Raw genomic sequence first — 26961 nt, 5'->3', positions numbered from 1 at the left:
CTGTGGGAAGGAATGTTTTTCTTTCCTTTCTTTCGGTTTTGATGATTTGATGCTTTTAATGTCGCTTTCAACACCGAAGCTTAACTCATATGTGATCCCATTGGAATCGAATCCGTATGCTATACATATGAGAAGCTCTATGTTGACATCGAGTATATATTTAACAATATACCGAATTGTGAAGTCATGAGAAGTATATTCGAGTCGATTTAACTTATTTGAACTCGCATAAAATAATCTAATATTAGTATCTTTGTAGCAACTTGTGAGATATTTATTCAACCTTTAGATGTTTGTCAGTCTTACCCCCATTTTTTCAATATAGTTTAGAAATTGTATTTGTGTGATACTCAGGGAACACAAAATGCTACTTAGTAAATAACCAGTGGTTTTGAAATAGTCTTTGTTACTACTTAGTTTATCATCTAAACAAATTAGATGGGGCACTATGGCTCAGTGGTAGAGCGCTTACCTCTGGTGCGTGGGGCTGTGGTTCGATTCCCGGCAAAGTAGTTTTGTAGTGGACAACATCGTGCTCGTGGGTTTTCTCAGGGTACTCCCGTTTCCTCCCACAATTTCATTCCAACAATTCTTTCATCATTATTCACTTACTTTAATCAATATCTCCCTTAGCCTAACAGGTATAATCCTGGGAGGTTAAACTCAAAGATTTCATTTCATATTTTTAAAAACCAATTAAATCATAATTAAATTGAAGGTTTATTCTTTTAGGATGGGAAACATATTGACACCCATGGCCGTAATCAGGCTTGTAGATTTGGTCACACAGACATAGTTTAGGGTCAGGCTCTTAAGTATTCTTTTAATAAACAATGCTGAACAAACTAGACAATCGTGTTTTAGGATTGTAGAAAATGACCGTGAATAATGTTCAAACACAATTATTATTATATTTATTTCTTTGACTATTGGATCTTTATATTAAAGTGTTAAACAAAAGAGAATAATTGTTTATATAATAGTATTTAAGAGTTTTCTCGTCATGATTAGTTTTGTAAACAATTCAATTACACATATTTGATGTTTATTTCTAAATAATAAGTCCTAATACAATTTCATAAAGTTGTAATTCTTCTTAGAGTTTGTATCACTTTACACAATGACAAATCCAAAAGGTGTGTTGTATCGGTGCAGTACCAGTTTTTCACGTTTTTCAAAATGTTCCAAAACCCAAAGAATGATCTTTAATTTCTGATATTTTAGTCGTCACAAATTACAATTTTATAATGTAGTCAATGTTTATAATTACTGGGCAGTTGGGCGTTTAAACTAATGACATCATAATAAAGTCAAAACCATAATTTCAGGAATTGATTCTGAGTTTAACGTCCCGTTCAGCAGCGAGGCTATGTGAGACGTGGACCTACCGATTAACTTGGAATCCGAACCACATGAACTCCCAACGGGAATCAAGCCCAGGTTTCCCACGCCAAAGGCAAGTATGCTAACCGTTAGCCACGAAGGAGCTTCACCATAATTTTAGTGGGCGATAAGAAATATCTCGCCAATGCTTTTACAATAAATAAAATTTTATTAAAGAATAGTGGTAAGAGATTTTATAATAGCTCTTTTATTTATGAGATATGAGTATTTTGAAAAAAAAAAGCAACTAAAGAATAGGTTGGCGGAACCACAAAAGACTCGTAAAATAAACTTTCTTAGAAATACATACGCACCTTACTCACCTCTTATAATTGCTATGCTTACGTTCTCCATAAAAACAGAAATTCTCTTTTAGTGATACTTTACTCAAGATCATGAAGTGGGTTGAAATTTAATTAAAGGCAAAATACAATACAATAATCCACAAATATTGCCTCAAGTGAGTTTAAAGATTTCTAAACACTAGTGCGAAACCGGGCTCTGCCGTTGCGATCGATTTGCAGGTCTTGAGACGAAAGTAAGAAGGGACTTACGCACACAGTAAGTAAAAACAATTAATATGCCTGTAACTTTCCCAAAAATGGGTATATCTTAAAACTAACCTCACCATTATTTTTCTAATTAAATTCTAGCCCGAAATTATGTATCATATTACCCTATTCCCATTTTGAAAACTTGACCTTAATTCAAAATGGCGGATTTCAAGATGGCTGCCATCAAGTCATATCTACCATACGACATCCCCCCAGGACTTATATGTATCCACATGGTTGTTCTTCACTTTTCTTCATTAACGCTCCGTTTACAAAGGGTAGTAAGGGACTTCTGTAGTAATCTCTAATAACCACATCACAACTCTTAAAAGTTATTTTTTTTAAAAAAAATAGAAAACATGCACCATGGCAAAAAATTGTCATCACAAGCAATGATGCATACATGCCTTCTATCAGCAAAAAAAGTTTCATTGAAATTGGAGCCGGACATTTTGAGTGATGTCCCTTGTGGGATGTGATTGAACGTGACGTCAGAACACATCGCCCCCCTTCCCGGAATTTACGGGAATTAGGTGACCTGAGTGAGCACATGTGGTGCCAGCTCTCTCCAGCGACCTATCAAGGATCATTGCGTGTATGCCAAGACGTGTCGCCGTTTTTATCCATGCCAAAAGTCGACATACTGACAATTTTGTAGGTAGTCATGATGGTCTGGCTGATGTGTGCGTATATTTTAACTCGTATATTTTTTCTCGACTAGAATTTCGAGACGTCTCGACTCGAATTCGAGTCGAGTCGAGACAGAGACTGTCGAGTCGAGACACGAGTCGAGACAGAAACATATTTTCGAGTCGAGACACGAGTCGAGACAACATTTTCTCGAGACGAGTCGAGACAGGCTTAAATCTCGACTCGACTCGACTCGAATGCATCCCTAAGCAAAATCCTTGTAAAAACCTACATTTCACTTTTTTTTAGCCATTTCACTGTGATGTGATAAGCTGGGGAGTTAAGAAGTACCCTAACCTATAGCTTTCTATACCCTCGTACTTCATTTTTCAAAATTGCGCAAATACCAGTTTCACAGCGATACAGAAAATAAAGTAACCGTGGTCAAGTTAAACATTAACAATTCGGTAATAAAAATCAGTATTAACATCAAAACATGAAAAATATGTACAAATACCTTTTTGTGCAAGACCTACACTGCAATGTAGACAAAAGTTTCAAGTGATCCCTTGTACAGGATTATGTTTATTTTATTTTGAGCGTCTTCGCTTGGCTTGCCTTTTGTAGGTTACATCTGGAGCATCCCTTGCAATAGTCCAACAGTAGTCGGCCAATATGTTAGAACTCCACTTTCCCTCATATGTCTTCTCCATGGCTGCAATATCTTGATGGATACGCTCACCGTGTTCGTCACTAACTGCTCCACAATCTTCGGGAAAGAAGTCTAGATGTGAATGAAGAAAGTGGAGTTTCAGAGACATATTGCAACCAATATTTTCGTAGCACAATAACAACTTTGCTACCAGTTGTTTTTAATTTGTTGCTCGGTGTCTTCCCGAGAACTGTGAACAAACACTATTCAAGCTTTCCCACACAGCTTTCTCCTCACCTTGGAGAATTTCGTCGAACTTGTGATCTTTGAATAGTTGACTAATCTGTGGCCCTATGAAAACACCCTCTTTAACTTTGGCATCACTTAATCGAGGGAATTGTCCTCTTAGGTACTTATAGGCCTCATCCTCTAGGTTCATGCTATTAACAAAACTTTTCATAAGACCTAACTTAATATGTAGAGGGGGAAGCAAAATTCGGTTACGATCCACCAGTGATTCATGCTGCACATTTTTCACTCCCGGCTGAAGAGTTTCTATGGTACTCCAATCACTTTTGCGGTAATGAGATCCACGATCTCTACTGTCCCATTCACATGTAAAGCAACAATACCTTGTATACCCTAACTGCATATCTAGCAACAGTGCTATTACTTTAAGGTCACCACAAATGAGCCACTGAAAATCGTAATATTTAATGGCTTGAAGTAAACGTTTCAAGTTTTCATAAGATTCCTTCATATGAACTGCGTAACCTACAGGAATTGAAGGAAGTTCATTTCCAATATGTAAAAGCACTGCCTTTAAACTCACCTTGAACGAATCTATAAAGAGCCTCCACTCCATAGGTTCGTAATTAATTTTAAGTGACCTCATGAGACCATTTACATCTGTACATGCCACAAGTGTGTCTCCCACAGTAAAAAATGAAGTGAACATCTTCTCCCTATTCCGATACACTGAAATATTTACTTTTTCCTGCAATAAATTCCATTGCTTTAAGCGTGACGCTAAAATTTCGGCTTTGCTTTTTGAAAGGTCCAAGTCTGTGATTAGATCACTTAGTTTCTCTTGAGTAAGTCTATGTGGTTCACGTGGAGGTTCTTCTACAACAAACGTAGGGTCCTTCGAAGTACTTGATTCAGGAGCTTCAACTTCTTGATCATCATCAGAAAAGAGATCGTATTCTTTAGGTGGGTCAGGAACAGGTAGTCCTTCTCCATGCGGAACAGGGCGCATTGCAGAAGGAATGTTAGGATAGATCAAGGCCCGCTTCTTCTTCGTGGAAATTCCCTTCTTGACGTAAGGAACCATACAAAAATAACAGTCTCTGATGTGGTCGCTTGGCCCCCTCCAAATCATGGGCACTGCAAAAGGAATTGAGCGCTCCTTCCCATTAATCCAATTTCTTAGATTGCTGGCACAAGTGTCACACAACGTGGAGTGCCCAAGATTTATCTTGGTCTCCAATTTTCCAATCAAAGTAATATTGATAGGCTTTTCTTATTAGTGGTGTTATAGTCTGCTTTTGTGAGGAAAATGTCACTTCCCCACACACGTAGCAGAAGCTATCCGCACTGTTTACACAATTTCGCGGCATTTTTGTTTATTGAAATCCTCAAAATGCCACTTGAAATAGTTCCGACAACTATTTAAAAATATACATTCGAAATACCAGTATTTTTGCGTACTTGTAGTTGTATTTTTATGTCCTGCACTACACAAACGTCACACCCAAAACGCTGATAACTGCACTAAACCTGTCTTTTCTAACAATAGCAGAACACTACTGAGATAAGGAACACAATGAAACCAAGCGTTCATATAGTTTCTCCAGTGGTGCCGGATCAGTGTAACATTTTATCCCAAACGAAGCGAATATATTTATTTTTAAAGCGTTATTATTAGACACGCCTATAAAACGAAAAGTAGAGCTAATATTCGAAAATAACTTTCAAATTCGTGATCAGCACCAAAAAATCAATAAGAATTAGCTGATTTTGTTCAATTTACATTTGCGTTGTTGAAAAGTGTAATATAAACATTGCGTAGTCGGAGAAGTAATTTATAAGCCCAGCAGCATGTTGCCAGATATCACCTACATGTACACACGGTGCAATACGTCGCACAGGTCCGTTACCCCTCCCCCACATTCAAATACTAGAATATTTTGAATTCAGATGTTATGTGCGTCTTATGTGCGCTTATGTACGCGGAGTTTCAGCTTATGTGCGCGCATTATTTCTTTCATTATAATACATCAGGGTTGGGCAAATTTCAATTGAATTAACAATTAACAATTAATATGTAAATTTAATTGTTAATTGCAATTAACAATTGAAGTAAGTAATTAAGTGTGCGCGCATATTTACACACGAAAAGAGTGATAGAAGAGTGCACTCCAGGGTAACGCCTGAGTGCGACATTCGAATGCAGACTTCAAATTTCTGTGTCAAGAAGTATTCCATATGCGCGCTTATGTGTGCATAAAATTTCCATTTGTGCGAACACAGGAACGAAGAAAAGCCGTAGACAAAAATGTACAGAAAATTCATGACTTGCTCTAAATCAAAGAATAACAACTTGAGATTTCTGCAGCAAGTAATACTCCATATGTGTGCGTAAGTGCACACAATACATTTAGTGTGCGCATAAACAAACGCAAGATGTATCGTATTGAAAAATGTAAATCAGTTAAGATCAAACGGCACATTTAAAGCAATGAAATTTAGAGCAACATTTGTTGTTATGTACGTCATATTTTCCCTTATGTGCGCACATACTAACACATGAAAACGATGATAAAAGTGCACTCCATCCATCTTTTCTCATTGCTTTAAGTCCGTCCTTTCTAGTATTTGAATGTGGGGGAGGGGTAACGGACCTACGTCGCACGGCGTGGCGTCACCGTGAGCGTAGCGTAGAATAGATGTGTTCATCTAACACGTTCAGTTAAATGAAAAGAATGAAGCAGTGTTTCAGCCAAATAGTTATTGTGGTTCATTGTGGTGATGCTACTCACATTATAGCCACAAAACCATATCGATAACTTTACACAGAGAAGAACAATCGGGAAACTAGAAGAAGTGTGACGAATATCACCCAATAGTTTGGTATTGCTCACAGCGTGTTTCACATACATGCGTAGTGTTTCGAAACACAGGTAATACTGTATGAAGAAGAGGCGATGGACAGCCGTAGTCAAATACAGCAGAGGGTGACCACTATATGGTACCAGATAGTCCGATCTGAAAGAGTGGGTGAAATTATAAACACATTTAGCAGGACTGCAAGGCTACCTAACTCGTCTTTATAGTGGTACATTGGCTGTATGAGGTAGTTTCTGCGTGGTGGCCATTATTTTGTGTTCCTTTGAAATCTTCGTATCAGCGGCAACGCTTGAGGTGGTGCCTAAAACATCAGAACAGGGAGAAGTGGGGATCGCATGAGAGCAGATTCGGTCTGAGTAGTGATTTTAGACGTAGAGAGGTTGGAATACACAATGCAAAAAGAACAGAGTGGAACATGGTCATTTTGGTTGTCCGTGTGTTCTTGTGTAGCGAAACATAATGTTGCATAGGCGTATCGAACACCAAATTTTTGAACGCGCTCACTTACCGGTCAATGTTATTTTCACAGTGTAATCGTGTATCACTGTAACCATATATAAAAGTGCAATTTTGTTCCTGTAATCACCTGTTTCTTCCTATTGTTTCCTGTATCATACTTTAGTATTACTTTCTATTCATAGTTCAAGTTTTACCTATCCATAATTATTGGGAGTGACACAGCATCCCAAACTTACTTTCGTCCTTATGTTTTGCACACCGGTGTAGCTACCTTGAAGTTGCCTAAGAAAGAATGATAGTTCGCTTAAGTGTTAATATCATCCAAAATAAAAATTTCTTTTTATTATTCTGCTTCTTTCTATCAGTGTTTATAAGTTGCTGGATATGGATGGTATTATGAAGAGGTAGAGATGGTAAAGTTCGTATGGACGTGTGGACGCTACATAGTTTCAGAGCTAGATCTGTCCAAAATCGTCGAAAAACTAAATTTCAACATGTGCTATACCGAAGTTTCGAGAAATTGTAAAGTGGCCGTCCATATCAGCGAAAGAAATCGTACATACGCGATTCAAAAATGTATATTTCATCAATGTACAATGGGCGTAGAAAGGATTCCCTACAGGGTATAATTCCCAGACATGCTCCCAACAGAGTTCTTAGATATGCTCTGGTTTCAAGGTGGGTTCAAAACAGGTTAAAACTGAGATTTGACAGCAGTGAACTTGGAATGCTTCGGCCGGAAGTCGGTTTGATTTGATTTAGAGTTGTGTCCCTTTCCGTGGCAGTGCTATATGAGATGTGATTCTATAGCATAATGTGGGATCCAAACCACATGAACTCCCGCAGGGTCTCTCAGGTGGGAAGTCGGAAGTTCTAGAGCCACCAGAACCAGTGTCCCTCATATTCGGATTAACGCATGCTGCGGTTTTATGATTAAACGTTAAAAATAAGTGAAAAAAGTGAAACATACTTTGACAAAATACATCACAGCATGTATTATTCCAAACACGAGAGAAAGTGGAGCTTGTGTGTGTATCATATCCCTGTTGCGAACCACACAACTAGTGCGAAATTTGAGCTTCCTTTTTCTGGACAGTATACTTCAACTGTCACTCACGCTTACCAAAGTTTCACGAAGGACAATCCTTAATCAGCTTTGTCTAACAATGTTGCTTTTCTACGGCTTTGTGTGCTACACTCATTAGCTCTTTCTGTTGAGAACGATGACGAAGTGACCGTGTCACCGATTCTTGTGCGATAAAGAAGCGGAGACGAAAGAATAGCCTTCATAGCTTCCTTAGAGGGCCTAAACTTGAAAAGCTACTCTTTCTTGCTTAATGTTAATGCGGAATATTACAAAATAATACATATAGAAATAATATACAGTGTATTAAGCATTAGGAGCATTAATCTTGTATATTGACTACGCCATACAAGATTACGCTTTTCTCCAAGAAAGAACCTGGAAAAATACGTTTCCCTGTGTGTAGACCTGTGGAAACTTCAAATGATCTAGACTGATATTTTTGGACTTAATATGATCGTCTAAATCCATCTATCTGTATATATATATCTCTATCTATATTCATATGTATATCTATCTATCTATCTAACTATATATATATATATATATATATATATATATATATATAGATAGATAGATAGATAGATAGATAGATATACCATATATATATACAAGGTCTGTATGATAAGTAATGAGACTCGCCGCGCCGCGGCGCGCGTGTCGCTGGAGCGGGTTTGTCGGTGATGGAGGATGTAGGGGGGGGTCCGAGCAAAGCAACGCACCGCGCGTCAGTTGGCTCCGAGCCTTAGTGGAGCGCGGACAAGCCTTGGACAAAGCCCTTGTGAACATTCTTGTCACGGCGGAAAATCAACAAACATGGAGGGTTCCATCGAACAGCGTTATGCGATCAAATTTTGCGTTCGCCTGGGGAAAACGGCTACTCAGACGCTTTCTCTCATCGCGGAGGCCTACAAAGAGGAAGCCCTATCCAAAGCCCAGGTGTTTCGTTGGCACAGTGCGTTCCGGAACGGCCGGGAAAGCGTTGAGGATCTGGAGAGGGCTGGACGCCCGACAACAGTGACTACGGACGAAACTGTGGCAAAAGTGAGGGATCTCCTGAACTCAGACCGTCGATTATCGTTGAGATTGATTGCTGATGAACTCGATATGAACCACACAACAGTGCACAAGATTGTGACGGAACAATTGGGAATGAGAAAAATCTGTGCGAAACTGGTGCCGCGAGTGTTGACTGACGAACAAAAGCAACGACGTGTTGATTGTTGTCAGGAACTGTTGAACCTCATGAACAGTGACCCTAACTTTGAAGATGACGTCATAACAGGTGACGAGTCGTGGGTGTTCCAGTACGACCCTGAAACGAAACGTCAAAGCGCGGAGTGGCACACTCCTGCGTCCCCGCGCCCCAAGAAGGCCAGAATGTCGAAGTCAAAGGTGAAAACAATGTTGATTGTTTTTTTTTGACAATGTGGGGGTGGTCCACAAGGAGTTTGTACCCCAAGGACAAGCCGTCAACGCCGCCTTCTACAAACAAGTCCTTGAGAGACTGCACAGGAGCGTCAAGCGGAAAAGACCGGCGATCGCTAGCCGGTGGAAGTTGCATCACGACAATGCCCCTGCCCACACCGCCTTCTTAGTGACCTCCTTTTTGACCCGGATTGGGGTGGAAGTCCTTCCACAACCACCCTACAGCCCAGATGTGAGCCCGGCCGACTTCTTCCTCTTCCCGAAGCTGAAGCCACGCTTGAAAGGAACCCGTTTTGCAGACGTCACAGCCATCCAAGCAGCCGTGACCACATTTCTAAAGGACATGCCGGCTGCTGACTTCCAGGGGGCGTTTGCAGCGTGGAAACATCGATTGCAGAAGTGCATCGACGCAAGAGGAGAGTACTTCGAAAGCTTTTAAGTCCCTGTACAGATCAGATCAATAAAACAATGTTTCCAGACCTGGTCTCATTACTTATCATACAAACCCTGTAGTTTAGAAGATAGTACGATTCCAAGAAGCACTGGAACATTTTTTTTATTTCTTAACATTGTCAGTGTATTTCAAGCTTGAATACTAAAGCAACTAGCAGTACAACACGCCAGTTTTTCGTAGAAGATTTACTTACTCTCTCCAGTGAAGGGTGCTTAACGAAAACATTAACTTCTTGTGAATCTGGATCTCTACTTAATCTTCTCCATTCTAAAGCAGTGCCAATGGTTTTATTTCTCTGTGTCTTTTCCCAGTTGAATGATAATTCTGACGTCAAAAAGTTATCTTCAAGCTTGTAGCTCCCCAAGAGAGTAAAGCTCCTTATCGGATAGTCAATATTCAACTCAAATTCTTGTTGTTCCTTTTCATCCTACAAATAATGAACAATAAAAAATTTTGTCAATATTTTACATCAATCACTTTTCTTCCATAATATTTTTGGGAGCTTAATTTTAATGATAAATTATTTGCATTGGACAAAAAACTGTTTGAGATAATATTTCAACAGTTATCTCATGACCGCTCCATGATTTAAAGAACACATGAAAATTTTGTAAAGGGTGTCTAGACGTTTATAGTTTATTTAAAACATTCGTTTGAAATAATATAATCTAAAACCTGTATTTATGCGGTATGGTAGAAAAAGAACGTTTGTTCGGTAAACTTATCATTGACAACTAAAAAAAATCCTGTTTGCGGCATAATAACTAACACTTTCAGAAACACATTAAAAATCATTTTCAATATCGCTATTTTATACCGAAGGATCCTAAGTTATTTTATTTTTGACGATTAATTTCACATGAATCCTCAAACTGTGTTTGCTATATCGTCTCTGAAAGCAAATTTTCAAGACACTCTATCCAGTATGACATTAATTATCACTAACAAAGAAAATAATAGTTAGGCAGGCAAAAATATGACTTCTGATGTTTAACTCCTTCCACTATGATTTATTTTCTGAATTCTGATAATTGAAGTATAAGCTATAAAAGTATATTATAGATGGTATATAATTATATAACTTTCAAATCATCAATATAGTAGCCCTTCGTGATCCTACAATAGTTCAAATTTTATGACGAGCGTAGATTGTTATTGTGCGATTTGGCATCGGAAGGCCATGACTATCTAGATTCGTCATTTTAGTGCAATGGATTAAGCAGATAAATAGTAGCGGTACCTAATCCTAAGTTAGACATAAACACCTTCTCAAAAGGATGGTAGATTGGAAGAAATAGATATTCTCCTGTTGGCTTAAGCATTATCTGCTGAGAATAGTAAATCTACTCTTGGCAACACCACTCGACTGAGAAGTTGATCTTCTCACCGTTCCCTCTCTCGTCCAGAACACGAATCATGCACCAGTGTTGGGTAAATATCAATTGAATTAAAAATTAACAATTAATCTGTAAATTTAATTGTTAATTGCAGTTGGCCATTAATAAATCAGAAACAATTGTAATTAATCAATAGATTGATAGTAATTACAGTGAAAAGTAATTGCAATTGAATCCAGTCAATCAATTGCAATTGAAATTAATCGGAAGTTAATTCAATTGCAATTGATTTCCACAGCAATTACTTTCAATTGATTGATCAATTCCAATTGATTTTCACTGATCAATTTTCAACACTGTAGTTCAAAGATAGCGTGGGTCAGAGGAAACTTCACCTAAGACCAACTAACCCACCACCCATCAGACACATGATCAACCGTGACCCACTCTGATAAACGACCTACCATGATCCACACTGACCCACAACTCAACGTGACCCACTCCGACTCACTACCCGCCATGAACCACTCTCACCCGCTGTGACCCACGGACCCACCAAAACTCATCGTCATCAATTCTGACCCATGATCCACTCTCTCTTCTCTACTGACTAAAGAATTTACAGAGCTCCTCCGTGGCTAAGCGGTTAGCGTACGCGCCTTTGGCGCGGGAGACCCGGGTTCGATTCCCGGCGGGAGCTCATGTAGTTCGGATTCCAGGTTAATCAGTAGGTTCACGTCTCATATAGCCTCACTGCTGAACGGGACGATAAACGCAAAATCAACTCAACTAAAGAATTTACACTTGTAATAAAACAAGGTTATGAAATTATCACTGACCGGAGCTTGAATTTCTACGATCAATCGCTCAAGTACCGGTCTATTACAATAACGGTGGATCTGTCGTTTACGAAATAAAATGGTAAAGTCTTTGTCATAGGCCAAATGACGATTAATTCAATTATAGATAATTATCATAATTATGATAGATAATTATTTCCTTGTTGACTTATAGATACTTTTCAGTGGAAAAAGAAAATTAAATTTGAAAGTCCCAAATCAAGGTAAAGTAGACCAACGTAAAGGAAAAAAAGTGTAAAATTTTCCATAGGTAACCGTACCGTACAAAGTTAAACTTGCCATGTAATTAAGTTTACAGTACAAATTTTATGTCAATTTCTCCTGCATTTGATGGCTTAATTTCCTTGTGCTCTGAACGCCAAGCTCAGGCTTAAGCAATTATTATAATAGAAGCCAGTGGATATATAATGAGAAGCACTGTATTTTTTTTTCGTTTCTCGATTTGTTTCTCAACTAATATCAATCGTTTTCTTTTATTTTCACAAATAAACCAAATACCAACTTCCCATGTGTAGAAAGTGCCTCCCCACAAAAGAGATTTTAGAAGATGTTAGGACACGTTCTCTTTATTTTTAGCTCCTTAAATTGAAGTCGAGTTTCGCGTCGGAAAAGTGATGTCAACTGGGTCGAACCGGTTCAACTGAGTGAACAGCTTGTGCTAGCTCGGTTGGGATGAGCCATTGGCTGGGCTCAATTCAGCCGATGGCATGAGCCGGCTCGGTAGAGACCAGTCATCGGCTCGGCTCAATTGAAGTCGATGGCTCGAGCCAGTTCCGTTTAAATGAATCCATCGGCTCGGTTTGTGTCAGCTCAACTGAGTCTATGGCTCGAATCGGCTCAGTTGGGTTGAGCAATCAGTTCGGTTCGATTGGGCTCGGGTGAGCCATAGGATCGAGCTCGCCCGGTTGAGTTAGCTGTTCCCTCGGCTCACTTCTCGGTTCGGCTCGATAGTGAATGAGGTCTGAGCTGAGTCGCTTCAGTCTTTGACAACCCTAAAACAGGGTCGAGCAGTTTTGAACATATTTAGAGAGCTCCCTATAAATTTTAACAATTTTTGGATCGAGCTTTAATACTTGCTCCTACTGAACTCAAACCCAAAACCTCATGTTCGATATTATTACAGCCTGAAGATTTCTCGACGACCGAGATCGACAGTCAACTATTTTTTTGTATTCAGACGCAACCGCCTATATTTCATGTTTATACACGGGGTTGTAATAATAATAATAATAATAATAATAATAATAATAATAATAATATTAATAATAATAATAATAATAATAATAATAATAATAATAAGTTGTAGTAGCAACAGTAGCATCATTAATAATTCTCTTGTCTATGTAGGACACTTGAAGAGAGTAGTACTTGGAGCTAAGGATTTAGCTCGAATTGGCTCCTATTGGCTCGAGTCGACTCAAAACTCGACAAGAATTCGAATCGAATTTCGAGGCGAGTTGTGAGAAATTTTTCGAGACGATTTCTCGAGTCGAGCTAAAAAAGGTCTGCTTCGAGTCGAGTTGAGTTTTAACAAAACTCGCTCGAAATCGCCCTATACGGGAAGTATTTGGTCGGAATAAATTTCTTCCGGTACCAACCGCTTTCCTTCGTCAAGACGAGTTGACTTATATATACAGATGGTGATCAGAAAAATGGAAACACCTGAACGAAATTGCAACTTACTAGATTAATTTGGTGTCGGGCCACCTTTCACCTTCAGAACAGCCTTGATGCGACGTGGAATGGAGGCGTAGAGGTCGTGAATGGTAGCAAGTGGAATTTTACACCATTCCTCGTGCAGGGCATCGGCCAGTTCTGTGAGAGAGAATGGAGGTAAAATCGTCGCCGGAGTCGTGTTTCCAAGACGGACCACAGATGTTCAATTATGTTGAGATCTGGGGATTGGGCGGGCCAGGGGGGTGTTGAACTTCTCCCCGATGCTCCTCAAACCACGCTGTAACAACGTCAGCTGTGTGAATGGGTGCATTATCATCCTGGAAGATGGTGTCATTGTCCGGGAACAACATCCGGACCATAGGATGCAAGTGGTCTCCTAAAATTGCGACATAATCGTTGGCAGTGATTCGTCCGCTAAGTGTGACCACAGGACCCAATTAAACCCATGACATGGCGGCCCACAGCATCACTGAGCCGCCGCCATGTTTCACAGCTCGGCGGAGACACTGCAGATCATAAGCTTCTTTGGGCGTTCTCCACACATAAACACGGCCCGTGGTTGAAAATAGGGTGAAGAATGACTCATCCGACCATATCACACGTTTCCAGTCCTCAACGGTCCAAGTTGCATGGTCGCGGCACCATTTGCGGCGTGCGAAAGCGTTATGATCCCTGATGAGCGGTTTGGCCCGGGCAACACGACTCCGTAAGTTCATGTCATGTAATTCGCGGCAGACTGTGATTGTCGAAACAGGATGGGGGAGGTGCTGATTGAGTTCCTCCGTCACTTGCTCCGCAGTGGCAGAAGGTTCTGCGTGACAATGCGCTTTAATACCCGGCGTGACCTGTCACTCATGATTTTCTTCCTCCCACTGTTCCGCTTCCGCGATGTGGTTTTTCCGTGTGTAGTGTAGGCCGTCATCACCTTCGACACTGTCCCACGCGACACACCTAACACAGTAGCCACTGTCGTCACACTCACTCCACATAACCGCGCACCAACAATTTGCCCTCTTTGAAAATCTGAGAGGTCTCCCATTTTACACTACCTCCGTTTGCTGCAGCCACTGGACACTGCTGTTCCACTGCGCCTGATGTAGTATGGAGACCGGCCTAACACATTACCACCAGCGGTCCGGTGATGCGTGCGCCACGACACCACTACCAACCCATACATCTGACGTGTTGCCAACTATAGGTGTTTCCATTTTTCTGATCACCATCTGTATATATATATATATATATATATATATATATATATATATATATATGCTGTATGTGTGCAAACGCTAGAAATACTCCAATCCAGGAAACTGTATTAGGTGCCACGTAAACCCAACCACAAAAGTATCTCCCCCTAAGCGCTCTAATTCCATTATTTGGGGTCCAGATCATTTGCAGTTGTGAGAACGCCTAGACGGATGCAACCCAACTCACACCTAACTTTTGTCGGCACTGACAGCAGTTGGTAGACCTAATCCAGGTGTTTATGCAGGTAAAATTGTAAAGTAGGTGACTAAGGAAACAGTGATCATTCTAAGATGAATCTCTATGGTTCGGATCGTGCTTTCTGAGAAACACTGTACATTAATATCAATATTGCTTTGTATCTAATGTATTATTTCATTATATACTGTATGTTTAGAGAAATAAAAACACTGATCGCGTATTTATCAGGAAATGCTTGAAGGTAGCTGAAAATATCAAATCTAAAACAACTGCTGGAAATAAGTTTGTAAATGATAGCCTCCATTGAGAGACTTTCTCCAATTCTCCTCATTCTAACTTCTTTTTCTTTCTGGAGGAGAGATCTTTCTTGTCACACTGAGTATATTTCCAAATTGAAATTGAAATATTTAAAGAAGTTTCAACCTGGCCGGGATTCGAAACCGGGCCGCCAAAAAGAAGTTCAATACGTTAACCACTTACCTACAGAGTCACTTAACCTTTTATCTAAACTTTTAGCTACCTAAAATTGCTGCATGTAAGACTATACAAAATACTAACGCTCGTATAAGAAGAGGTTCCTTATGAGTGTCACAATGACTTACTCGAGATTTCTTTCTTTAACTCAAAAGCAAGTTATATAGACCTTCGTCAATGAGTAAAATATTACGAAACCTTCTTCAAATTGAGGCTTCCTCATCGTTTTTAACTGCTTCCGATTTACATTACTACTATTCTTCCTCATCGTAACTCCTAATTTTAAAAGAAGAGCCAGCGGCATTTACGCCGATCCCAAGAGTTTCAGTATTCGCGCGCTAACCTAGCCAGATGTTTGAAGTTGGTCATGTAAAATCTACAGAAAAATATGAGCTAGAGAACAGATGCTAACCAATCACTGCGTGGCTTCTAACCCGTTTCTATTATTATTATTATTATTATTATTATTATTATTATTATTATTATTATTATTATTATTATTATTATTATTATTATTATTATTATTATGGACCCGTATAGCAAAACTGCAAGCTTATTTTAATGAAAATTTCTTTTTGAAAATTTAAAAAAATCCTTGGGCAAGGTTTGAACTCACCCCAAAAGCTATTTTCATTACCAGAATAATGCCCTAGAACGCACGGCCACGAAGGCTGCCAGCAGTTGGCATTAATTTCAGCTATATGTAGATCATGACTCTTAATGTCCCATATGTGCCGGCCAATAAGATCCGCGAATATCTGAAATTCTTGAAATCCGCTAAAATGCAAGAAGGCAGACAAGCACCTAGCCAGAATTTCGTAATAGTGGGAGTCCGTGATGAAATATTGAGGTAATCACACCAGGGGGTGGGTCCTTCTAAACTATTTTACTGGTAAAATATTTTGGTTCGTTTACCCAGGATTTTGTAATAGGAGGAGGCGTAACATGAAATATTGTGGTTACCCACAAGAGGCTCGATCAATCTAAACTATTTTACTAAAAACGTAACCATAATAGTTTGTTAGGACAATAAAATGAGGGTATGTTAGTATGTATATTAGTAAAAGCTATGAAGAAATCTCGAGTAAAATGATATAAAGTGAAAAATATATAGTCCTCCGAGGTCTTTTGAACTCGGTTGTTCTTGTCTTTTCTTCTTCCTTTTTATCTTCGTTTAATGCAGTTAAGGATAGCAACAAGATCTCTTTCGGAGATGAAAACCTCCTGCCGCGAAATGGATTAGTGTTGAAGCGAAATTAAAATTTTCTTTAACAAGTATCACTGGAAACTATGTTGCCAGGCTCATATTATTGGGAATTATTGGTATTTCTTAAGTTCTACCTGAGACTCTATCTGATCGTCATGTGTAGTTCACAGGATTAGCATGGAGCTAGATGGAATTCAGAATGCTCCGTTACAATAATATCCATTAACTTCACTCCCCCTGTTTCCCCCACACAAAGCTCCTCATGAGAAAGAGTAATCAAACGTTTGTTTTAGCTTTATATTTTTAACACAGATTATTCTTTTTCCCGTTTTTTTCATCCATCTTCCGTATTTTTTATTTATTTCTGGTCTCAAAGTGGCTGTTCAAACCCCCGGACCTACCGTTTGACTACGTGCCTGTGGCATACATTATTTTCCCATTCTTTGATTTGCATGAACACGTGGAGAAAAGAAAGTTCTATTTTTATCTCCCGTAACTACTAGTTTACTGTTTTATGTTTGTATGAGGAATTTGTGGTAGATCGGCAAATTATGAAACTCGTATGGCAAAGACACGGGTTCGAATCCCGTCGTGGCAGCGACGTAACTTAGATTCCTTTTGGGAGGAGGCAAGCATTAATACGTGTATTTGCGCCTCTAGAGAAAGTCGTTTTCCTAATTCTTGGGCCCCTCTTTCCACTTTTCTCTTACTCTTCATGGGCCTCCGGAGCCTGTAGGCCTTCCCGCACAGCAAAGTCTGCGGGGTCGTTAGTCACGGCTCTGGGCCGTTCCATACAGGACAAATTAATTAAGGGGACAATATTGTCAAATCTGACAATAATATACGAATATATATTATTTCTAGTGTCCCTACTAGTAGACATTTTTTTTTTACTAAGAGTGGCCCACGACTCATTATTGTATTATTTACCTTTTGTGTGCTTTTCTCTTCATGTAATGTAGTGAACCTGTTTAATGCATCGCTTATAATTTCATTTTCGTATCGTATATGGAGTAAGACAATTTTGTCTTAAAATCGAGTTGCTTCCCTGGGGGCAGTCGCCCCTTCCCCCACAAGTTACGGTCCTGCGTCGTAGCGATATTTTTTTCTTAATTGGAGGGTGTTGTATATGTAATTGATTTTGTAATTCTGTTACTCCTTTATTATTCTTATTGTTATTATTATTATTATTATTATTATTATTATTATTATTATTATTATTATTATTATTATTATTATTATTGCAAAGTCGAAACTTGGCTACATATCTTATATATTTACGAATCTTCTGATTGAATTTCAAGTCATTTTGTTGAATGATCAACACACTCCATTTACGGGGTTTTGGGGGGAGGGACATGTTATCATGTTGCTTTTCATTTGTTTACTTCCACGCCTGGAAACTACATCTCACCTTTCTATATCTACGGGAAGTACCCTAAAGTTTGTGATGATCATAATAAAATAAGTGAACTACTGATGAGATCAATGAACTTTGTGTATTAATAACAATAAAGTATCAGGTTGTCAGAAAAGCCATGACGTATTTCAGTAAACTATGACAAATGATGGTTTGTGGATATACTCGAGTTATTCGGATCGTGCAATAGTTATGTCATGAATAGCTAAGATGTTATGCGTTTTGTTTATTAATATTGCTCTTTGTGTGGTTTAGTTTTACAGATTTTATCAGAGATGGAGTGGGTCAAAGACAACTTGACCCATAACACACTGAACAACTACCTACCGTGACCCATTCTGACCCATGGTCCACCACCTACCTTAGCACACTCTGACTTACTACCCACATGACCCACTCCGAACCACCACCCACCATGAACCACTGATTCACCAAAACACATCGTTATCAACTCTGACACATGATTCACGTCCTCTTTTCTACCGACTAAAGAGTTTATACTTGCAATAAAACCAGGTTGTCAAATTCTAACAAATCGGAGATTGAATTTCTACAGTCAATCCTTCAAGCACTTCTCTGTTGCAATAATGATGGATCTAACCTTTACGATATAAAATGGTAAAGTGTTTGTCATGGGTAAACTTACGATGAATTTCAGTTAAATTATCATGGTCTAATTATTTCCTTGTTGAATTATCGATACTTTTCTGTGGAAAAACGGATGAAACTTGAAAGTCCCAAATTTAGGTACGTACACCAACATACAGAAGCTTACACTCCAAATTTTATGTATAGTTTTCCCAAATCTTTATGTGTGATTGCCTGTGCTCTAAGCGGTCCATATAATATACAAGCTTCAGCAATTATTATAAAGCGCATGGTAAGCATATATGGATAGCACTGTATTTTTGTTGATTTGAGTTGAGTTGTTTTGAGTTTAACGTCCCTTTCAGCAGCGAGGTCATATGAGGCATAGGTCTACCCTATGCTCTAAACGTCGCCAACACATAGTGGCCCACTTGCGCGTAAACGTCGGTCGTCAATACAGCGACGAAGGATTGCCGTTAGTGTCCCACTGTCGGCAGGGTTTCGTCAAGTCGGAACAAATATCTCGTGTCCGGTGTTGAAGTTACCACCGCGTTGCAGCGAGGACTTCGTTTTGGTCCGTGCTTCTTCGATTCGTTGGGGAGAATCGCGAAGGGACCAACACGAACTAACGCCAGTCATGTGCATTAGGGTGGGCCGAATTTTTTTTTTCAGATATTCAGGATTGCGTAGTTATCAAAAGTTGTGCATTGGTACGAAATGAAGCCATGTCAGATATGTTGATTTTAAAACAATATTTAACCGGGCCCCCGTGGCCCTAAAGTGCCTAATTTTTTGTTCAAATAAAATGATTTTAGGTAATAAGAACATTTTACCAGACAATACTATTAATACATAAAACATGAAATACATGGCTTCAATATACGCAAATAACTATTAAGAGCTTAACTAACTTTCATAACTACCATATTAACACACGAAAAACCTTCGTGTTGAGCCCAGCTCAGAACTCTAAAACTTTAAGAGAATATCACTTTTTCGCATCTGGATGCAAAATGCACAACACTGGATTTCCGAAGGCGGCGCTTACATTGCTGAATTCAAATAAACTAGAAACGATATGGCTGCAAGCCTCTCTTTCTGTATTGTCTTACCTTCGAATTAAGGACATGATTTTGAATTACAACTCAAAATGAAAACGATCATTAACCCCATTAAGAAACAAGAGACCTCCATTAAGAGCCAAATTAAAGAAATTAGAGAACGGTGCTCACAAGTTATTTGATATTTTCTCTTGCAAATTCTGCGATAGATTAACCTGTAAGTGTGATAAATCAAATTAAATACCGCCATGGGAGCTCATATTAGATAAGTGAAATCAGAGACAAATGACGAGTTGCAATGTAGATAAAACAGAAACCCATAGGCTCGAAAGAAAGCATGACACACAGATCGATTATGATGCTGCGGTACCAAATACAAGAGGGTTACAATCGTTAGCCACAATCCCGCACTTGAAACAAACATTAAGTGCTTCCACCCCGAATTCAGACGATGAAGAGTTCCCATGGACCTATCGTTTATAGAATAAAGTCTAAAGTAAACCTAAATAAACAATAGTGAGCCCTAAACAAATGAGTACCGCAAAAGAGTTAACAGGTGTCTCGTCGGCTGCAAAAATTGTATTCGCTGTTTTAGAGGACATTAATTTACTGAAGAAAACTAACCAAGACAAAGTAGTAGATAAAAACAAAATCCGTAGGAAGCTAGCAAAAAAAAGAAAGAGAAAAAAAGAAACCGTCTACAGTGTAAAGCTACTAATTGTAAGGGTCTATTTTGATGGCCGAAAATACCAAACTATAGTTCTAATTGGCCATTGCAGTAGGCAAAGCACTGAAGAATATGCGTGTTATATCGACTGGACCGATTGGTCAGAAGTAATAGTAACGAAACCTCCAATTTTGGCTAACGTATCAACAGAACAACTAACCGAAATGATTGTGGAAAAGAGAAGGTTTCACAGTTTGTCACATTCCCCTTCCACACACAGGCTTTGGAGAGGTGTGTAAAGGTAGTAACATAATCTCCTTCAGAAGTATGCGGTAGTGTTGCACGAGACGGGTATATTGGCGCAAAACTGGAAGCACGAAAGTATCTACAAAGCTTCGAATATAAATCTCAATATTTTGTTCCAAGATTCAACTAAGGAGCTTTAAGTAAAAGGAAGGTGGGTGGGAGGAACTCGCTGTGTAGCCATCTCCACGTGCTGAGTTCTGGGCTGGTTTGGTTTTTGTTGGTCATTTTTTCAATATTACCTTATGTATTTGTGTCCGTACTATTATATCTACAAAACACCAATCAGACGAAGAGCTGCACATCAGATCAGAAGATTTAAAATCCTGGAGTCAAGTTAAAGTATTAGGAATTTTAACGAGTTGTCTATATATACTAAAATAATCGTATATATTAAAAAAAATAACACTTTTCGGACCCGCACGTCCTGGTGAAATATTTTTAGCTGACTCTGTTTTGGGGAAGAAACATAGCATTATACAACTTTTGCACAGTACTCAAACTTAATTTTCTGTGAACAAATATTACAATAATATTTTCACTACTCACAACCATATTTTTCAGCATTAACGTTCTTTTGGGCTCCCGGGGCCCGGTTTATCTTTTTATCCGGCTCTGTTTTGGCGAGGAAACATGACATTGTAAATTTTGCACGGTACTCAAACTTAACTTGCTAAAAATATATATTTCAATAATATTTTCAGTATTTACAACTATCTTTTTTTAAATAAACGTTCATTAGAGCCCCCGAGGCCCGGTTAAATAACTTTTATTCCGGCTCTGTTTCGTGAAAAAAACATAACATTATACAACTTTTGCACGGTACTGAAATTTAACTTTCTAAAAATATGTTTTAATAATATTTTCATTGGTCGCTACTTCTTTTTTCAAAATTAGCGTTTTTTCGGGCCCCCGGGGCCCCGTTAAATATCTTTTTATCCGGCTCTATTTTGGTGAGGAAACATAATATAACATTTTGCAACTTTTGCACGGTACTCAATCTCAATTTTCAAAAAAAAAGAAAAAAAATCGGCCGTTTTCGGCCCACCCTAATGTGCATGCGGTTGTTATTATATATTATTGTTTGCTGACGAATTGCTCCTAAACTGAGCTACGGGGGTCAAGAATAACTTCTGCCTCAACATCATGAAGTGAAAAAAATTGGGTGCGATAATAATATGAATTTAGATGGCAACTGTTGTCGATCATTAGAAAGAGTGTATGGGAAAACTATGAAATAAAGTAAATAGACACACGTCATTTTTTATAAAATTACATTGCGAACGCATTTTATCTTATCCCAAACAGTTATCGTCTCATATACAGAGTTAAAGAGCACTCTGATTATCCAAATTAAAAAAAGATAACAACGATTTATAACTTTACAACCAACGTTTCCTTCATCACCTCCGTGACAAAGTCGGAGAAACACCCTCCAGTTATCATAAGGTTGGTGGTTCCGGCCCCCTCCGGGGTACTCTTTTTTTAGTGTTTTTAGACTCTCCTTAACGTAAACAAATCACACATATAGGCGATTTAACATATTTTGGGGGAGTAATTTTATTTTTCATTGGCGTTTTGTCGCGTCAGAAGATGCTGTCTACAATGCAGTGAGCAGAGACGGTCGGTGGGTCAGGGTGCGTCATAGAGAGTGGAAGCCCATTTTGGGAGGTGGGTCGCAGTGGGTCACGGTGGATGATGGGTCGCAGTGGGATTTTTACTATCCTCAATGTTTATGTGCTTTTGTCCCTGTTCTTCAAGAGTTAGTGAAAAAAACTGTAAGAGTGAGGAAAGCATGTCAAAATAGAAAACAAAGTAATGAAGAAGGTTCTTAAAATAAGTAACCTTTAAAATTAATAATGTGGCCTTAAACACCAGATTGAAATCAATATAACTATCCAATGCCGTGCCGTGCAAAATCAGGCCGAGGCGAGAGCATACGGCAGCGCCTCCGTAATGAGTTGTGAATTTAAAATTGACTTCTCTGGATTATTCTTTTTGCATAACACTTTACTATTTTATCATGAGTGAAATCGGAAAGTTTCAGTATTATTACACTGAAGTCATAAAAGTGTGTAACTACTGAATAAACTGCAGGTTCAATTTTTCTTCTCCTAAAACAGTGATGTCTTAGAGTAGTGGCTTAAGCGTTCGTTTCGTAATGTTGGGGACGCGAGTTCAATACCGGCTGTGGCAATTCAGTAATTTCTTACGAAAAAATCTACAAAACTGATACTTTTGATGTATACTAACATTAAAATATTCAATTTCTCTGGGTCTCAGAGTTCAGACGACTTCATTTAGAGATGAAATGGCAACAACACAAAATTATGTCATCCATATGAACCTTCGTTCGTAACTGTTTGGTAAGTAACCTGTTTGTACAAGAATTGGTGAACACATATGGGCTAAACACGCCCTTACTGCCGTAGCGTGGGCCAATAATGAGTTCCAAGGAATAGTTCCAAGCTGCGCACAAATTGCAAATTGTGATAGAACTTACAATAGGGATCGCTAGTCGTGAGAATTATCCTATTTAAGATGTCTCCTCATCTTTCCACTTAGGAGAAGGGCGAAACAAAATGTATTATTGTTATCAGCTAACAAAATTAATATTCCATTTCTTGTAGTCATAAAATGATAATTCTAACTGTAAATCCAGAAATGTAATAATATTATTGCGTTCGTGTGTAAATCTAAGAAATATCTGACATACTCTATATTTTTTCTCTTCCTATGAATACCTTCGAATATTTTACTTTTTTATTTCTATTTTGATAATAATAATAATAATAATAATAATAATAATAATAATAGTAATAATAATAAAGGAATAACATTATTTCAAAACCAATTACATAAACATTATATTGCCATTCCGAAAAATTTCTAATTACCACGACGGGATTTGAACCCAGGTAGCTGCAATGGGAGTTTCCTGCTTTCACATTCTTTTAAACAATTCGCCCCAACCGAAGTATTGTTCGCCACTGGTACCGCATGTTCTTTCGACGTATTCCAAACACTACAGGAACACGAACACAGTTAGTTAAAATTCCGACCTTGCTCTTCAGAGGAATTGGAACCCCTAGTGAATTGCGCCTCATGATCAGAAGCCGAAAGCCCGAGATCATTCGGCTAGTGTCACTGGCTCAATTTTACACAAATTCGTCATATGAATTTAAGAAAATAAACGAGTAGCCATGGAACATAAACATAGAACTGCCTATTTCTACACGTGTTTATACAATTCAAAGAATGCAAAAATAATATCTGTCGCCTTTTTTTCTTTAAAAATTAGAAGTTATTGTAAAGACGAAATGTAACGCGCATTAGGACCATCCCTACAACCGATGACCAGCACCATAACTTATATTCATTTCCGGCGGGATGCAAGCATTAAAAAGCTTATGTAGGCATCCTAGAAAAAGTAGTTTTTTTCTAATTTTTGGGCCCTCAATTTCCAACTTTGTCTTAATCTTTATGGGCCCCCTGGAGCCTGTGGAAACTCCCGCACGGCAAAGTCTTCGGGTCCGTTAGTTACTCCCTTGGCCCATTCCATACATGAGAAAATTATTAAGGGGACAATAATTATAAATATCAAAGCCATACGAATAAATATTACTGAAATGGGTCCACGACTCATTTTTGTTCTATTTACCTTTTGTGTTTTTTTCTTTAGGTAATATAGCAGCCCTATTTGATACTTCTAATTTATAATTTCGTGTTCGTATCCCATATGGAGTAAGAAAATTTTGTCTCAAAATGGATCCCATCGAACGGCGTTGAGTTTTCTAGGGGGCAGTTGCCTCCCACAAGTTACGGCTCTGCCAATGACGTAGACTCAAGTTGAACATTTCGTTTTGAGTTAAACAAGGAAATCTCAAGTGTGTCATCACGACACTCCACAGGTTGCATATATTTTCTTATTTATATGTTGTTTATATTTGTTTGTTCTTTTTATATTTGAGTATCTTGTTTATATTTTTCCATGAAACGATTTTAACTAGGTATTAGTTTGGATGGAAAGTTAAGTGGTGTGGTAGGTGAGTAGTTAGAGCATTGAACTTCTATTCGGTAGCCCCGGGTTCGAATCCTGTCCAGGCTAAAACTTTTCAAGTGTCCCTGTTTCAATTTCAATTTCAGTGCATGCTCAGTGGGACAAGGAAGATCTTATCTTCTCTAGAAAGAAGAAGATGTTGGAATAAGGAGAATTGGAGAAGGTCTGCCAATGGAGACAGTGATTTACAAACTTATTTCCAGCGGTTGTTCTATATTTGATATTTTCGTCGACTTTCAAGCATTTTCTGATTCATGTGTGATCAGTGTTTTTATTTCTTTGACTATACATGATACTATAAAATAATACATTACATACACAGCAATATTGAGATAAATATATGATGTTCATGAGACAACACGCTCTGAACTAGAGAGATTGGTCTCAGAATGGAGAAAAGTTTCGTGCGTCATCTACTCATAATTTTACTTGCATAAAGACAACTCAGTGCTACCAACTGCTGTCAGTGCCGAGAAAAGTTACGTGTAAGTTGGGTTGCATCTGTCTAGGTGTTCTCACAACTGCAAATGAACTGGACTCCAAGTACTGGAATTAGAGCACTTAGGGGAGAGATAATTCTGTCGTTGGGTGTACCTGAAGTGCCTGACCGGAAGTGACTAATTTCGGTGTTGATCTCTTCCATCAAGGCGGCTTGATTGATATATATATTGCATGTGTGCAATTCCTGGAACCCCCATTCCCAGAAACTATATTAGATATCGTGTACCAGAAGTGGTTGACCGGAAGTAACGAATTCAGTAGTCAATCGCTTTCTTTCTTGAAGACGAGTTAATTGATATTTGTGTTACATGTGTTCAATTGTAGGAAATAGCCCTTGTAAATTATTCATTGTAGTTTTGAAAAATTCAAGATTGCTAGTAAACCTCCAACTGACCAAAGCAGTATATATATTTAAAGTATATATATGTTTCAAGATTATACATTTTAAGATTATATGTTTGTATTACGTAGCCGAAACTGTAACACAAGTAAATAATCTTAAAATACCTACTGCTTCGGTCAGTTGGAGTTTTATTAGCAATTAAGAAATATTCCATTCCACTAAACTCTATTAGGTACCGTGTGCTGAAAGTGACCTATTCCAATCTCGACTTCTTTCCTTCGTCAAGTCGAGTTGATTAATATAAATTATGTATATGTGCAAATGCTAGAAATACTCCACCCCTGGAAACTCTATTAGGTGCCATGTACCGGAAGTAACAAATTTCCATACCGATGGCTTTGTTTCGTCAAGGTAAATTGATTAATAGTTATGTTGCATGTCTGCATTCGTTGAAAATACTTCACTCCCGGAAAATGTGTTAGTTACTGTGCACTGGAAGTAGTTGGCCGGAAGTGAGCAATTCAGCTACCGACAGCTTTTCTTCGTCAACACGAGTAAATTTTTAATAATGTTGCACGTGTGCAAACGCGAGAAGTACCCCAATCCTGTAGGTGTCATGTCCGGAAGTGGCTGAGCAGAAGTACCCAATTTCGATACCGATAGCTTTCTCTCGTCAAGGTAAATTCATTAATGATTATGTTGAACGTGTGCGTTCGTTGAAAATACTTCACTCCCGGAAAATGGGTTAAGTACTGTGTACCGGAAGTAGTTATCCGGAAGTGAGCAGCTCAGGTATCGCCCGCTTTTCTTCGTCAGCACGAGTTAATTGATAGCTTCGCACGCGTGCAAATTGTAGAAACCACCCACCACTGGAAACTTCATTATGTATACCTTGTCTCAAAAAAGTTGAACGCATTTGAGGAGGAAAAAAGTCAAACTTCGGATATCTTCGGAAAAAAGTAAACCAGGTTCGAACCTCGAAGCCAACCTTTGCAGTCGGGAAAAAATTGCAGATGTGTTTTTCATCTTTTAAATATAATAAGACTTGTTACTAATTGTATAAAAAAGAAACATTGATTCAAATATTTAATGATAAAATTTTTCGAAACTTTGTATTAATGTCAGCACATACTTGTTTGTCATTTAGCTCTCCATACGTAATGGAACATTTGGATATGTAAACGAATCTTTCCATATGTAAAATAATGCTGAAAGTTAAGGTATAGAACGTAAGTCTCGCC

General features: G+C 38.5%; 1 protein-coding gene across 2 annotated transcripts in view; it reads right to left on the bottom strand.

The window, feature by feature from the left end:
- Apoltp (Apolipoprotein lipid transfer particle) overlaps positions 1–26961 on the bottom strand; it is a 6186292-nt gene that overhangs the window by 1248238 nt on the left and 4911093 nt on the right. For both annotated transcript variants that reach the window (XM_081762641.1, XM_081762640.1), the window contains exon 50: positions 9967–10200. In XM_081762641.1, the coding sequence (XP_081618767.1) occupies positions 9967–10200 (234 nt within the window). The remainder of the gene's footprint in view (positions 1–9966; positions 10201–26961) is intronic.

Source organism: Thermobia domestica, chromosome 6 (genome assembly GCF_964235325.1).
Source record: "Thermobia domestica chromosome 6, izTheDome1.hap1.1, whole genome shotgun sequence".
Taxonomy (NCBI): Eukaryota; Metazoa; Arthropoda; class Insecta; order Zygentoma; family Lepismatidae; genus Thermobia; species Thermobia domestica.
The sequence above is the reverse complement of the archived record's forward strand: the minus strand, read 5'-3'. Positions and strand labels throughout refer to the sequence as shown.